This window comes from Callithrix jacchus, chromosome 16 (genome assembly GCF_049354715.1).
Source record: "Callithrix jacchus isolate 240 chromosome 16, calJac240_pri, whole genome shotgun sequence".
Classification (NCBI taxonomy): domain Eukaryota; kingdom Metazoa; phylum Chordata; class Mammalia; order Primates; family Cebidae; genus Callithrix; species Callithrix jacchus.
This window is the reverse complement of record NC_133517.1, coordinates 74,223,941-74,239,983: the sequence shown is the minus strand read 5'-3', so window position 1 is coordinate 74,239,983 and position 16,043 is coordinate 74,223,941. Positions and strand designations below refer to the sequence as shown.

The following is a 16,043-nucleotide window of genomic DNA, read 5'->3' as shown; positions in this document are numbered from 1 at the left end:
ACGCATGTTTTATAAACTGATAGAAGCAGGTCTGTCAGTTTATAAGTTGATGTCTGGTGGGGCCCAGACACCAGCTTATTTTAAGCATTCCTGGGTGATTCTAATATGCAGCCAGGGTTGTGAACAGCTGACCCGACGCTTGGATACATTGAGTGGTTATACCGTCATTGTATGTATTATTAGTCTGATCTTGTTTCTGAAGTGTAACTTCTTCCTAGGTGATGGAAGAAAATTTGGCAAAGGCTGAACAAGCCTGCCTAAATACTGACTGGCAGATTCAGTCTTTACATAAACAAAAATGTGATGATCTACAACGAAACGAATGTTACCAGGAAGTAGCCAAACTCCTTAGGGAAAACAGAAGGAAAGAAATAGAGCTATTACATGCAATGGTGGAGGAGGAAGCCAAGAAGGTAAGAATAGTGTCATAAACCTTTTATTATATGAAGCATTGATTTTTTTTTTTTAAGAGACAGGGTCTCACTTTGTTGTATAGCCTCAAAATTCCAACTCCTGGTCTTAAGTGATCCTCCTGCGTCGGCCTCCCGAAGTGCTGGGATTATAGACGTCAGCCACTACGCCCAGCCTAAGCACTGAAATTTTGAAATAGTGCAGAGTCAGATGAGAAAAGCATCAAACCAAGTAGTTTTTGCTGGAAAAGATAATCTGATTTTAATAGATGTTTGTCAGAAAAGTTGTCTAATACTGATTCTATCTGAAAATGATTAAACATCTTTCTCATTTACCTCAATTTGTCAACTTCCTGGATTTTTGTTCTGGCTGATTGAATAATATTAATACTTTAATTTAGCTAATTTTTTTTTTTTTTTTTTGAGACAGAATCTCACCCTGTCACCCAGGCTAGAGTGCAATGGTGTGATCTTGGCTCACTGCAACCTTTGCCTCCTGGGTTCAAACAATTCTCCTGCCTCAGCCTCCTGAGTAGCTGGGATTATAGGTGCCCACCACCACACCCAGCTAATTTTTGTATTTTCAGTAGAGATGGGGTTTCACCAGCCAGGTTGGTTTCAAACTTCTGACCTCGTGATCCACCCACCACCTCAGCCTCCCAAAGTGCTGGGATTACAGGCGTGAGCCACCACACCTGGCCTAGCTAATTCTTTATACTTACAATGTAGAAGATTTTGAGTAAGTAGAAATTGTATGTAGCTGCTAGAAACAAAACCCAAAATTACAGTGACTATGAACAGGATAAAAATATAGTCTGGAGGGAGGCAGTCCATGGTGTATATTGTGGCTCCAGGGAAATGGCTCCTTTCAACCATTCTGCACCACTTCTTAGTGTACGGCTTTCATTTTCATCCAAGATGACTCCTGCAGTTCCAGCCATCACATTCACATTCCACACAGCAGGGTGGAGGGAGAGCACAAGTGTGAATGTTCTGCCTCCCATTTGAGCCAAATTCCCTTTTCACTTCTTTCCAGGAGTTCTGTATCATACTTCGAACCACCTTTGTCTGCAAAGGATGCTGGGAAAAATAGTATTCTTCGCAGGGCACATTATCATCCCAAATAAAATTAAGATTCTATTCCTATTAGTTAATAAGGTAGCTAAAAATAAAAAGATTTTATTCCTAAAGAAGAATCGAAGAATGGAGTTCGAGGAGGAGGCGTGTGTCACACATGTGTATCTTTTGGTTTACCCTCCCAAAGGCCCTGGGATCTATGCTCTGGAGATATTATTGCAGGTACCATGGATTTTTGTAACGACACTGAAGAGCTGGGGAAAGATCAAGATCTAGATACCTGGCTTAATTGGTTCTTTCTGTTGCCGTGTCACAATGTCTATTCTGAAAGCTGGCTTCTTACAGTGTATTTCCTTCAAGTCACTATTCCAGATTCATTTTCCTCCTACCCCATTCTGGTGGCACAGGGCCTTATTTTATAACCCTTTCATTCTAGGACAGGAATGAAGGGCTTGGAGAGGGTGGAGGTAGTATCCCGAACTCTGAGGCAGTTCTCCTCAGGAAAACGGGGGTATAATAATAATAATAAATTATTACATCGTCACATAAGCATTGCTGACACTAGGGCTAGACTGTGTGAAAGTCACTGCTGCTGGACTTTGGGTAAAATGGTACTTTTCAGAGTTGACTGAGAATCATTGTAAGGACCTTTCATATTCTGCAGAAATGCTTCCTTGTGTCTAATGTCCTGTATCTAAAGCTAACTTGACTATGATGTGGCCTTGGGAAAGTGCTCAGACTCAGCCCCCTCATCAGTAACATGAAAGGGATGGATTTCTGTGTTCCTTCCTTGTCCTCCTATTTTGTGATGTGTTTTTAAGTTTTTGGTATTTAATGCATTAGTATTTCTATTATATAAAAAGTATGTGTTTTCATGTAAAAACTGTAGCTTTTCAAGAATATTAGCAAACTTTAGGAGTTGGATTTAATTAAATAAAATGCGATTGCCACTAATACAAAACTAGCTTAGTCTCATAAGATTTGAAACTTATTGAAATGTATTATTATTTCAGCAACTATGGGGATGTAGTTGTGAGCTTCGTGGCACTCTGCCATACTGGGAGGTGGATAAAACCTGCCTCTGCTTTCAAGGCTCTTTATAGCTTTGGGCCAACACAGGCTCCCCAATTACTGTAACACCAAACAGATCCTACCTGCCGTGGGAATTTAAAGGAAAGTGGACAGAGAAGACAGAAGGGACTCATTCTTCTGCGAGATGTGTATTACTACACTTTTTATGTAATTTTTTTCCCATTTATTTGAATTTAGTGGAAGGAAGCTGAAGGAAAAGAGTTCGATTTGAGATCGGCAAAGAAAGCTTCTGCTCTTTCAGATGCATCTAGAAAGTGGTTTTTAAAGCAAGAGATAAATGCAGCTGTTGAACATGCTGACAATCTATGTCATAAAGGTGAGTGAGAGGCCTTTCTCTCCATGGTGTTACAGATTTATTCTGTTAGTAGGGTTTTTTATTATGATGATTTTTTTTTTTTTTTTTTTTTTGAGACAGAGTCTTGTTCTATTACCCAGGCTGGAATGTAGTGGCACAATCACGGCTCACTGCAGCCTCAACCTCCTGGGCTCAAGGAATTCTCCCACCTCAGCCTCCCAAGTTGCTGGGACCATAGGCATGCAACCCCCTACCTAGCTAATTTGTTGAATTATTTGTAGAGATGAGATCTCACTATGTTGCCCAAGCTGGTCTCAAACTGCAGGGTTCAAACTATCCTCCCACCTTGGCCTCCCAAAGTGCTGGGATTATAGGTGTGAGCCACTGTGCCTGGCCAGTGAACAAATTATTGGGATGTATTTGGCACTTGTATTCAATTTACTGCTCAAGTAAAAGGTAATCACTGGTTACCGTATTTTTGGTAGGAAAGGGTGGGCTGAGGTGGGGCTATTAGAAAAATGGAATCCTAATCGAGGAAGAAGCCCATGCAGACTGTTCTGTGGAGTTCTGTCTGATTCTGTTGCTCCGGGGTAACTATGTGCTTTTCCAAAAGCTGGGCCTCAGAACAACAGTGTATGCAAGTACCACATGGGAGCTTCTCATAGGATCTTATCCAACACTGGGTTTCAGTACGAGGCTTATAGAGGCACCAACTGAAAAATCAAAATTATGATTTAAAACTCTAAAATACTCTGGAGGTTGAGGTGGGAGGATCCCTTTGAGCACAGGAGTTTGAGGCTGCACTGAGCTATTACCAGGCCACTGCACTCCAGCCTGGGCAACAGACAAGACTTTGTCTCTTTAAAAAAAATAAAATAAAATAAAATTCCATCAAATTCTAGAGTACAGTTAACAGGGAGCTTTTATTTTACTGTGTTTACTATGTTTTATTTTGTTTCCGCCTTTTATAATGTATATACCTTGCTTTTTAAAATAATTGATACATAGTTCACATGCCCTATAATTCACCTTTTTTCTTTTCTTTTTTTTTTTTGAGACCAAGTTTTGCTCTTGTCTCCCAGGCTGGAGTACAGTGGCTCAATCTCATCTCACCTCAACCTCCACCTCCAGTGTTCAAGTCATGTTCCTGCCTCAGCCTCCGAAGTAGCTGGGATTATGGGCCAATGCCACCATGGCTGGCTAATTTTTGTATTTTTAGTAGAGCGGGGTTTCACCGTGTTGGTCATGCTGGTCTTGAACACCTGACCTCCAGTGAACTCTGCTTCTGCTTGCTCATGAGGAAATGTATTAGATGTAATGAAACGATAGCAGAAAGTTGCCTGCGATGGTGATATAGGTTAGGCCAGCTGGATCAGACAGCTTTGTACAAGGATGGCTGTAGATACCACTGGAGGAGACAGCTGATAGGGACCTTAATGCCAGGCTGAGGAATTGGACCACATCTGTTTGCCAGTGCTACTCAACCTGGCTGCACAGCAGAGTGACCTGTAGAGGACACCAGTTTAGGGCTTGCCTCCTGAGTAAGGAACGTGGTGCCAGGGCTCAAGAGAGGGAGAGAAATTTAGTTTGTATGTTTTTGTTCCCTTTGAATTTTGTGGTACATGAAATACCAATTCAGTAAATAAATACTAATTTAAAATAATAAAAATCACCTATGGGCCCTTAAAATACATATCGTAAGTCGTCACACAACATCATGGTAGGTTCTTAGAAACTGTGGCATTAGGCAAAACAGTATATAACAAAACCAGTTTTACTGTAGGTCAGTTGATAGGAATAGGAGTCGGTTCTATAGCATATTGCTGGTCACAAGAACATCACCAAACTTCTAAATAAAGACGAAAGCACTTTTTTTTTTTTTTTGAGATGGAGTGTCACTATTGCCCAGGCTGTGGTGCAGTGGTGCAATCACAGCTCACTGCAACCTCCGCCTCCCAGGTTCAAGTGATCCTCCTGCCTCAGCCTCAGCCTCCAGAGTAGCTGGGATTGCAGGCGTGTTCCACTATGCCTGGCTAATTTTTGTATTTTCAGTAGAGATGGGGTTTCGTCATGTTGGCCAGGCTGGTCTCAAACTTCTGACCTCAGGTGATCCACCCACCTCGGCCTCCCCCAAAGTGCTGGGATTACAGGCGTGAGCCACCATGCCCAGCCTAAAGTACTTCTAATATTAAATGTTGAAATAAATGTGAGCAATGCATACATTTAAGAAAGATTAATAAAAACAAGTAAGATAATGATGTATTCATTTACTCCAGTTCAGGGTCATGGCCAAAGCCTGTCCATGACCAGAGCCTGTCCCAGCAGCTCAGGGCACAAGGCAGGAGCCAGCGCTGGGCAGAATGCCCTCTCATCACAGGGCACACGCAGACCCCCTCACACTGGGACAATCTAAACACGCCAACGAACTGAATGTTTGTATCCTTTGGATGTGGGCGCAAAGCCAAGCATCTAGAAAAAACAGCGCAGACACGGGGAACACGTGCTGACTCCACACGACGGTGACCCAGACACGGGGAACACGTGCTGACTCCACCAGACAGTGGCCCAGACACGGGGAACACGTGCTGACTCCACACGACGGTGGCCCAGACAGGAATCAACTTTTTTCTCAGAAATGTTACAATGAAATGACATTGAACAAAATGACATTATTTGAGGACCTGCTCTGTGTGTGTGTGTGTGTGTGTGTGTGTGTGTGTAACATATCTGTATAATATGTTATATGTATAGTATAACTGTGCCTGATCAGTCTTTCCAATTTTTAATTGTTGGCTGTTCTCTGAGTCTAGAATGCCTTTAGTTCTCTGAAATAGTCTATCTCTCAGTTAGCCACCATTCAAAGTAATAAAGTTATGTACCATTCGAAGTTACAGCTAAGTTCTTAGCAGCTTTTCCTAAGTAGATTCTTATACTGGAAAATGAAAGAACATGAAAGAATAACCCAAGAAGAGGGAATTCTAATTAGCATGTTATGTCTTACAGCCTTCATGTAAATTATTTTCAGAAACTGATTCCTCAGAAAATGACAGTGTCTCTCTTTGTAGCAGTCACCTTCTGCAGATCTGGATCTGGTATATATTTTATATATTCTCCTGAGGCAGGAGAATTGCGTGAACCCAGGAGGTGGAGATTGCAGTGAGCCAAGATCGCGCCATTGCACTCCAGCCTGGGCAACAAGAGAGAAACTCCATCTCAAAAAAAATTAGCTGGGCATGGTGCTCCATGCTGTAATCGCAGCTCCTCAGGAGGCTGAGGCAGGAGAATCGCTTGAACCCAGGAGGTCGAGGTTGCAGTGAGTTGAGATCATGCCACTGCCCTTCAGCCTGGGGTGACAGAGCGAGATTCCATCTTAAAAAAAACAAAAGTTATTTCTTATGTAAAAGAGTTGAACCTACTTTTTCTTTTCTCTTTTCCTCTGAAACAATGCAGATTGCAGTTGATGTTTATTACCTCTGCCATGTCTCAGCCCTCCAGATGTCTGAAGATGACTCTTAGATTCCAGTCCCCACCAGTTTAAATTAGTCATTTGGTGATTAGTCACATTACCTTAGTGACTTATTGAGCTAAAACTATGAGTTAAAACCATTAGCTGAAGCTTTTCAGAGAAGTAAAAGGCAAGCATCTTACTGAGTCGATGAGACTCCCAGCATTCTGGGCTTGGCGCATGGAGCCTTAAACGCTAGTGATAGGAGTGAAAAGGAAGGACCATTATAAGCAATGTCAGGATGCACATGTTTTTTTAAAAAACACCTTGCCATCATATTGGATGTGCTGCTGTAGGAGTTAGGGAACAGTGAAACACAGCTGAGGGTGAGTATAAGTTTTGAGATTAGGAGAGTAATTGATGAAAGTAGGGGAAGGCACTGCTAGCTGCTAGGGCACTGCCCTGCCTGGCACTCTAAGAAGGTTTCGGTTAAAATTTGCCTGTGGCTGGCTCTGATTTGCTATGTGTTGTGATGAGGCCCTGCCTAGCTAAAGCCAATAGTGATCAGCTCACAAGTGTCCAGAGAAGCCCTGCTAATCACATTTCATCATCTATATCCTAACATCTATCTTTTTGAGTTTGTTGGCTTTTTGTTTTAGCTGAAAGTATTTTTAAAGTACATTACAGAGGGCCGGGCACAGTGGCTCACGTCTGTAATCTCAGCACTTTGGGAGGCTGACGCAGGAGGATCACAAGGTCAGGAGATTGAGGCCATCCTGGCTAACATGGTAAAACCCCATCTCTACTAAAAATACAAAAATTAGCTGGGTGTGGTGGTACATGCACCTGTAATCCCAGCCACTCAGGAGGCTGAGGCAGGAGAATCACTTGAACCCAGGAGATGGAGGTTGAAGTGAGCCGACTGCACTCCAGTCTGGGCGACAGAGTGAGACTCCGTCTCAAAAAAAAAAAAAAAGGTACGTTACAGAAACCAGCTCAGCCCTTAATTCTCACTAATGACACTCCTTGCCTTTTGAATGTTGACAGCATTCTTCTTAGATTAGAAAAGAGAGTGTTTTTTTTTCCATCCTTGGTGACTTTAATTTACTAGGAACCATTTGGAATCAGCCTTTCTTCTCCCTCCCAGACCTCATCATTATCTCCTCACTCTTACAACAGAAAAGTCCAGGTTCCATAATGAACAGGAGGACTCAAGCTGTTTACCTAGAACATCACAACTAAATGACACTTCTGAAATGGATCCCTCAGCACAGAGTAAGTTGATAAGCAAAGGTTTTATTCTGTCATTTTAAATGTAACAATATTCAAGCAAAATAGAGGCCTAAATTATATGTATAGCATGTGGATGCCATTTTCCCAGGGCACTGATAATGAAAATCCTAAAATGAAGGCAGCAAGATTCTCTCAAATTTCCCAGTGGGAAGACTGGGTGCAGACCAAATTCCGAGTAAAGAAAACACCACTAACACCTCCCCATTTCATGAGCGCCAGCATGGTTGCCCAAAAACATAGTCATTGGAGGCTCTCACAGAAGTCTCTGGCTAACTAAATCGATAATATGAGATTCATAGCTATTCTGACATCCTTGTGAAAAGAAAATCTCAGCGTTGTTTTTCCAAGCTATTGCACAGTTGAATTTTCTTGACTGTTCATCTGGGCTGGGCTCCCTTCCACAACCATTGAAAACACGTGTCTGCGCTGGGCGCTCCAGTGGAATTCTGGGCCCCACGAGCAGTAGAACTGCCAAAGGCACATGGCTTGATGCTGATAAGCTGATTTCTGATCCCTCCACCTGGTTCATTGGAGGGTTTTGGGTTTTTTAGAAGGGACAGGGTAGAAACATCTTATAGAAATGTAGTCACAGCCTTAGGCCATCCATGAAGATGCTAATAAGCTTTCCAGTGAAGTGTAGTCTTTATTTTTATAGGGGAGGAGGGAGGAGACAAGATACTCTGTTAAACTTTTTTTTTTTTTTTTTTTTTTTTTTGTGGTAGAGTCTCGCTTTGTCGCCCAGGCTGGAATGCAGTGGCACAATTGCAGCTCACTGCAACTTCTACCTCCTGGGTTCAATCAATTCTCCTGCTGCAGCCTCCCAAGTAGCTGGGATTATAGGTGTACACCACCTCTCCCAGGTAATTTTTGTTTTTAGTAGAGATGGGGTTTCACCATGTTGGCCAGGCTGGCCTTGAACTCCTGACTTTGTGGTCCTCCTGCCTCAGCCTGCCAAAGTGCTGGGATTACAGCTGTGAGCCACCGTGCCCAGCCTAAACTTTCTTTCAACTAACTAATTTTTTCAGTAAAACTGCCATATAGATGAAACAGAATTTAACAGAATCTTCTGAGTTCTTTTAGAAGAACAAACTTTTACACAGTGTCCCAAACAGAAGAACTTTATAAGAAATATACCTAATATCGGGTCATGAGATTCCAGTGTGTGTAAAATATTTTTGCCTACTCATACTTTTATATGCATCTATAAATTCTATGAATTAAACCAAAAATCATTCAACAGTCAAATGAAGTAATAGAGATTCTCTGCTGTTCTCTATTCTGTCATATCAAAACTTAATTCTAAATTTTAAAATGATTATTTGGTAAGCTTACGTTATTTGGCAGCAAAACACAAAAGCATAAAAGTTGTATTCCAGGCCGGGCGCAGTGGCTCAAGCCTGTAATCCCAGCACTTTGGGAGGCCGAGGCAGGTGGATCACGAGGTCAAGAGATCGAGACCATCCTGGTCAACATGGTGAAACCCCGTCTCTACTAAACATACAAAAATTAGCTGGGCATGGTGGTGCGTGCCTGTAATCCCAGCTACTCAGGAGGCTGAGGCAGGAGAATTGTCTGAACCCAGGAGGCAGAGGTTGCGGTGCGCCGAGATCGTGCCATTGCACTCCAGCCTGGGTAACAAGAGCGAAAAACTCCACCTCAAAAAAAAAAAGTTGTATTCCTTTAGGAGGAAAAACAGTTTTTCAGAAATTGAACTGACTGAGTATGTAACTAAATTTCAAGAAGTATATTTTTAAAGGCTTAAAAAAGATCCTGTTCACTAGCCCCTCTAAATCAGTAACACTCTTACACTTGGACATATTGCCGTATTTTAATCTTGATTCTGGACCTTCCTGATATTAGCCAATATTAAAAAGCATTTGGTTTATTTAGTTTTACTTATTGGAAAGGTAGTCATGGTATATATGTCACAGTATTATGATTGGAATGCCTTTTCTCATTACCATTAAGCATTGTTGTGAGGAAGCTTACCATTGCAAAACCTCAAATTCTCTTAATCAAGGTTTGATTCTAATTTAAGACTGTTTGTATCCCAAATGTTTCAAAAGCAGAGATGTTCTCTGTTAGCATTCATTCAGTTCAACAAATAAATATTTGGCTTGCAAATGGAACCACCTAGGGCCAGGTAATACATAAAATTCAGGTTTTTAGAATTTCATTTCATTATTTATTTTTATAACACATTTATCTTTAAAATAAATGCTATGTCATTACTAACATCAGAAAACTCATCTTTTCTTAATTTTAAATTTTATTTTCAAGTTTCTTTAAATCGAAGAGCAGTAGAATGGGACACCTCAGGACCAAATCTTATCGAGAAAGTGAGAAATCTTCGCCAGAGACTCACTGCCCAGGCTCGTCACAGGTGTCAAACCCCTCATCTTTTGGCTACATAGAAAGCATGTCACCTTGAGACAGTCAAGAGACCTATTTTGCAATCAGTGACGTTGATTTTTAGATTATTTATTTAAAATTGCTATGAAGATTAACCTTTTGTACAGAAAAATGTGTCTATAAAAATTATGCTATTCTGATACTTTTTGGCTTGTAAGTGGCTTCTTGAACTTTTTACAATAAATGTTATAGAAACTATTCAAGCTGTGTTAGGCTTTCAGGTTGCAAGGAGCAGCATAAACTTCAGTAACTTTAGTTGATAAAGGTTTATCTTAAAAGACGAAAGGAGAAATAAAGAACAGGAAACCATCTCCACAGCTCTACAGCCTGGACTGAGAGTTCCCAAACATTACTCTCTAAAAGGAGTGTAGAAATAGCTCATGGACTTGCTATGAGGGTTAAGTAAGATCAGGCAGGCCAGGCGTGGTGGCTTAATGCCTGTAATCCCAGCACTTTGGGATGCCAAGGCGGGTGGATCACTCAAGGTCAGGAGTTTGAAACCGGCCTGGCCAACATGGTGAAACTCTGTCTCTACTAAAAAATATAAAAGTTAGCCTGGTATGGTGGCATCGCAGCTACTCGGAAGGCTGAGGCAGGAGAATCACTTGAACCCAGAGACAGAGGTTGCAGTGAACCAAGATCATGCCATTGCACTCTGGCCTGGACAACAGAGTGAGACTCTGTCTCAAAAAAGAAAAGATCAAGCATAAAAAGTTCCTGGCCCAGTGCCTGACATACAGTAAGTGTACAATACGTAGTAGTAATTGTTTTTTCTGGGACCATGAAGCATAATCTTACAGTTAGTCAAATATTTTCAGCAAAGTCCTCTCTTTTGCCCAGTAAGCCAAGTTCTAAAGTGATATACGGGCGTTATGCATGGCATTGGTTTCCCTCAAGTATTTTTCTCAGCCTAGTTTTCCATATATTTTTAGGTGGTTGCAAATATATGCCTTCATGGGCCAAGCTGGTGTGTGTTTTTGACAGCAGAAATCCCAGGATATACAATATGTAGAGTGTGATGGGAACTTTGGTAGACTTAATTTCTTACTCACTGGAAAGCACTGAAATTCTAAAATTCTGGTCGGGCACTGTGGCTCATGCCTACAATCCCATCACTTGGGAGGCCGAGGTGGGCGGTTCACGAGGTGAGGAGATGGAGACCAGCCTGACCAACATGGTGACACCCCGTCTCTACTAAAAATACAACGACCTGGCCATGGTGGTGGGTGCCTGTAGTCCCAGCTACTCAGGAGGCTGAGGCAGGAGAATCGCTTGAAGCTGGGAGGCAGAGGTTTCAGTGAACCGAGAGCGTGCCACGGCACTCCAGCCTGGGTGACAGAGCAAGACTTTGTCTCAAGAAAAAAATTTTAAAAATTAATTCTGTGATTCTGCCACCCAGAAACAGCTGTCTATTGCAGTATTTCACCTGTATTTCAGGCCCTTTTTTACTATGATTTATACCTAGTCAGGTCTGTTTTGAAGCTACACATATGCACACACACAAATAACCCTCTTGTATATGTGGTATTGCAGTAGTTAATTTTTGAAGAGTTCCTGTTCATCCAGTGAAAGTGAGCTATGAATGCTCTCAACCAAATGAAGTCTTGTTATTACATGCTGCCAGTTTTCTCTGAGCTTACCTTTCTCCAATAATCTTGATAAAATCACTGCCTTAGCAGATTTCAGATAGTTGGTTGAATCCCTTTAGCCGTATGTGTTTGGTTGGCATGGCAAAGGTTATCGCGTTTATGAAATATATAAATACATTTCTGATTATTTCTTCCTGCTGCTTGACATTATATCTTCAATCTTCGATTTCCTTAAAATGTGAATTCTCTGGAATTGAATAAGGGCTGAACTTGGCTAAAATTCTTTGCTACATTCAAAAAGTTTCTCTCCGTTGCTCCCATGAGTTTGTTAAAGAAGAGCGGTCCCACCTGGGCTCGGTGGTTCACACCTATATCCCAACACTTTGGGAAGCCAAGGCGGGCGGATCACTAGGTCAGGAGTTCGACATCAGCCTGACCCAACATGGTGAAACCCCATCTCCAGTAAAAATACAAAAAAAATGAGTTGGGCATGGTGACATACACCTGTAATCCCAGCTACTCAGGAGGCTGAGGCAGGAGAATTGCTTGAACTTGGGAGGTGGAGGTTGCGGTGAGCCAAGATCGCAGCTGACAGAGTGAGACTCCATCTCAAAAAAAAAAAAAAGTCCTCACAGACCTTTTCATATTTCTCACATCTATAAGGTTTCTCTCTGGTATGAATTCTGCAATGTTGGCTAAATGTTGGGCTTCAGCTAAATCCCTGTCCACATTTGACTACATTCGGAAAGTTTCTTTCCAATATGAATCCAGTGGTGTTGAATAAGTTAATAAGTTGCTTAGCGGCCTTTTCCAACTTATTTACATTCATAGGGTTTTTCTCTAGATTCTTCCAGATTGAGCAAGATTTGAGCATTTGCTAAAGGACTTTCCACCGTGATTGCATGTGAGCCATTACAGCAATTGACTACAGGGACTGCATAATGCTTCATTGCTTATTTGGGTGCCCTTGGAGAGTCTGGATTTAATGTTTAATCTCATTGTATCAGTCTGGAAACAAACTACACACTTGTTTGGATGAGGAAAGTTTAATATAAAGACTTACTGAACTGCCGGGGAGTTCTCTTTACAGTAGTAGAGAGGACAAGGTAGACTATAAAGACATGAAGAGAACTCTACAAGGTACCCAGGACTGAAGAGCGTACTCAGGGAAGTGTGGCGGGAAATTAGAGATTTTATTTAACGTGATTACGGGCTTAGCAGAAATGCTTTTTAATTTTGAGCAAAGGACAAAGAAAATGGGGTGCCTTTTATACACCTCGGTGGTACAGAATGATGAAGCAGAAAACAAGCTTACAGAAACCAGAACAAAGATGAATTAATTTGTGACATATGATGTGATGTACTTTACATTTGAAAAGTAACATTTTGAGAAACATTTCACTGTTTTGAGTTTATTTGCTTTGTGACCTTGCAGCTGGTTAGCAAGAAAATCAGGACTTTTTAGATGCCTGGGAACTGTGCTAAGAATGTGGAGAGCATAGATAAGGTTTACTGGTTTGCAGGAAGGGAGTTATTCTGCCTTAAACAGAGCTGGGGAGGCATTGTATTAAACAGCACACAACACAGCAAAATTTGCTTTATTATATAGCAACTCCAAATTATAAGGTTTTGTTTTCCTATTATTGCTATTATTTAATTTCCTTCTTCAGAAGGGAGGCTCCTCCCTAGGTTCAGACCTGGTCGAAGTAGGTGTGGTTGCAGCCACTGGCTATTGGGGAGGGTCTCCGAGTTGGCCAGGCCAGGCCAAGGGTAGTCCATGTCCCCAGGCAGCAGTAAACAACTCTCCTGGGCACAGGCAATCCGAGGCTGGTGGGTAAAATTGCACAGGAAGGCAGGGCCCCCGTTTGTCAGGGTGGTGTGCAGCCTAGCCATTTCCAGAGGGCCCCAGGAAACCACCCTCAGCACAGGCAAACAGGCCGGCAGGCAGGTGCTCAAGAGTGCATCAGGGTGGTACTGCTGGCATGAGACCTGGAATAAGCCAGTGTCCATATTGGGAAGACTATAGTGACATGGTTATTGGGCTAGGACTGTGAAGTCATAAAGCAGTTGTGCATACTGGGCAGAGCACATGTTTGGGCAGAGCAGGACTAGATGTCCCCATGCCGCTGGTGGCCCATGAAGCAAGAGCAAGAATAAGCAAAGCAGCACATTGGAGCAAGGAAGAGGCCTCTTTCACCTGCAGTGTCCTTCCAGCACCCCCTATTGACAGCTCTGCATCCTGCTTGTAAGGAGAAATGAATGCCTGGAGAGCCCAGCCCATTGCCGCAGAGCTGACAGATGATGGATAACGGCCACACTGAAAGTGGCTCTACAGTTTACTTGGTTGGTTGACAGGATGGGGGCTCATGCTGGCCTCTATTTAATGAGACAGATGCCAGAATTTCCCTGGCATAATGTGTATGCAGATATCCAAAGGCTCAGGGAGATAGGAATGTGTGGGTGGATTGATCACATCCGGCCTCCTCACTCACCTCCCAATGCCATGCTCTGGGCCCAAAAGCCACTTCTTCCCTTATGAAGGCTCTAAGCAAGGGAGCATCTGCAAATCTGAAAAGCTCCGTGGTGGCTCATGTAACAAGACGTGATGGTGAGAGATCCCACCACCACAGACGTGGTCCCTGGTTTCAGTGGGAATAATGGAATTCTGGGGCAGCAGAGGGCAGGTAGCAGCATTTAATTACCAGACAGCTATTTACAATAAAAGGCAGTAGGGCAGTAGTAGTATTAAGGGATTTTTGACTACACTGTCCCTAAGAATGAAATAGATAGGCAGCCTACTAAAATGTTCCTTGAAGTATGTAACCGGAAAAACTCCAGACCTGGTAGCCAAAAAATGGACTCGACTCATCACCATGGAGAGTCATGCCTGTCACCCAGCTTCCAGTACGAAGATGACTCCCAGATCCAAAGACTCTTGGATTGAAGGAGAGGCCAGGTCCCCCTGAGGAAGGACCCTGAAGCAGTACCGCATATGCATGCTTATGAGTATTCTTTGAGCCTTCCCCAAAGGAACCTCTTGCCATATACTTGAAGGATTGTGTACTAGGAAAAAGAAAACACCCATTTCTCACAGGGATTACTAAACATGGGTTCTGAATTGACACTAATTACTATGACCTACCAGTGAAAGTCAGGGCTAATGGTGGTCAGTTGATCAAAGCTGTCTTGAGCAAAGTTTAAATTACAGTGGGTGAACAGGGCCATGAAACCAACCTGCGATTATTTTCTGAGTACCTGATATATCATTGAAATAAACATACATGAAAAATGGCAGAATCTCTCAACTGGCACTATGACCCGTTGAGTAAGAGCTGTGATCCTAGAAGGATTCAAGTGAAAGCCCCTGGAATCTCCTTACCAGGATAGTAAACCTGGCTAGTAAAAAGTTAACACACTTATCCCCAGGGGCTGGGCGTGGTAGCTCACACCTATAAGCTAAACAGTTTGGGAGGCCGAGGTGGGCAGATCACCTGAGGTCCGGAGTTTGAGAACAGCCTGGCCAATATACTGAAACTCAATCTCTACTAAAAATACAAAATTTAGCAGAGTCTGTAGTCCCAGCTGCTTAGGAGGCTGAGGCGGGAGAATTGCTTGAACCTGGGAGGTGGAGGTTGCAGTGAGCCAAGACAGTGCCACTGCAGTCCAGCCTGGGCAATAGAGCAAGATTCTGCCTTAAAAAAAAAAAAAAGTTACCCCAGGGAAACTGAAGAGATTCGTGCCACCAGCAAAGAGTTGAAAGATGAAGGGCTGGTTATAGCTATTCCGTTGCAATTTAATTCGCTACTTGACCTGGGAAGAAGGGAGATGGATCTTTGAGAATGGCTGGGTTATCAGGAACTTAGTAGGTGAGGACTGCAGTTGCAGCATCTGTTTCAGATGCAGTCTTGACACAGCTCCCGGCGTAAGGTATACCCCAGCTGCCTGTATGACCTCCCTGAGACGCCTCTCCCCAGATCCTATCATGACCTGCCATTTCCAGATGGGTTCAGTGCCCACCGCTGGCCTCTCATCAACGCTGCCTACCCATCCCGCAGACCCCTCGCTGCCCCCACCGTATTCCCAGCCACTCCTCTATTGCCTCCATTATACCGCCTTGAACTCGGCCGCGCTCATAGCCCCGTCCTGGACTGTGATCACCCGGACTCCTGGTCCAACCTAGAGCCAGTGCCCAAGCGCAATGGCGAGGGCAGGTTGTGGAGTAAGGAGCTGCTCCAGACCCTTACACTTGCCCTTTCCTGGACACTCAGGCCGCGGCGCCAGGGTGGTCCTGGTGGGAGTTCTTAAGAGGTTCACGTGCTCCCAGGACACTTGTCGCAGGTAAGTCCTTTCCCCTTATCTTCAGCTCCGGACTTTGACATGCAACCACAACCTCTCTTTCCGGAGGAATCTTAAAGCGAACAAAAGTATTG

General features: G+C 43.1%; 1 protein-coding gene across 27 annotated transcripts in view; it reads left to right on the top strand.

The window, feature by feature from the left end:
- Positions 1-10,222, top strand: part of TBC1D31 (TBC1 domain family member 31) — a 73,721-nt gene extending 63,499 nt beyond the window's left edge. For 23 of the 27 annotated variants that reach the window (XM_078353260.1, XM_078353256.1, XM_078353248.1 and 20 more), the window contains 4 exons: positions 219-413; positions 2,757-2,895; positions 7,499-7,594; positions 9,893-10,222. In XM_078353260.1, the coding sequence (XP_078209386.1) occupies positions 219-413; positions 2,757-2,895; positions 7,499-7,594; positions 9,893-10,026 (564 nt within the window). In that variant the 3' untranslated portion in view covers positions 10,027-10,222. Of the gene's footprint in view, positions 1-218; positions 414-2,756; positions 2,896-7,466; positions 7,595-9,892 lie in introns of all 27 variants that reach the window. The other 4 variants (XM_078353242.1, XM_008983301.5, XM_078353246.1 and 1 more) reach the window with 2 other exon arrangements.
- Positions 10,223-16,043: the final 5,821 nt, after the last annotated feature.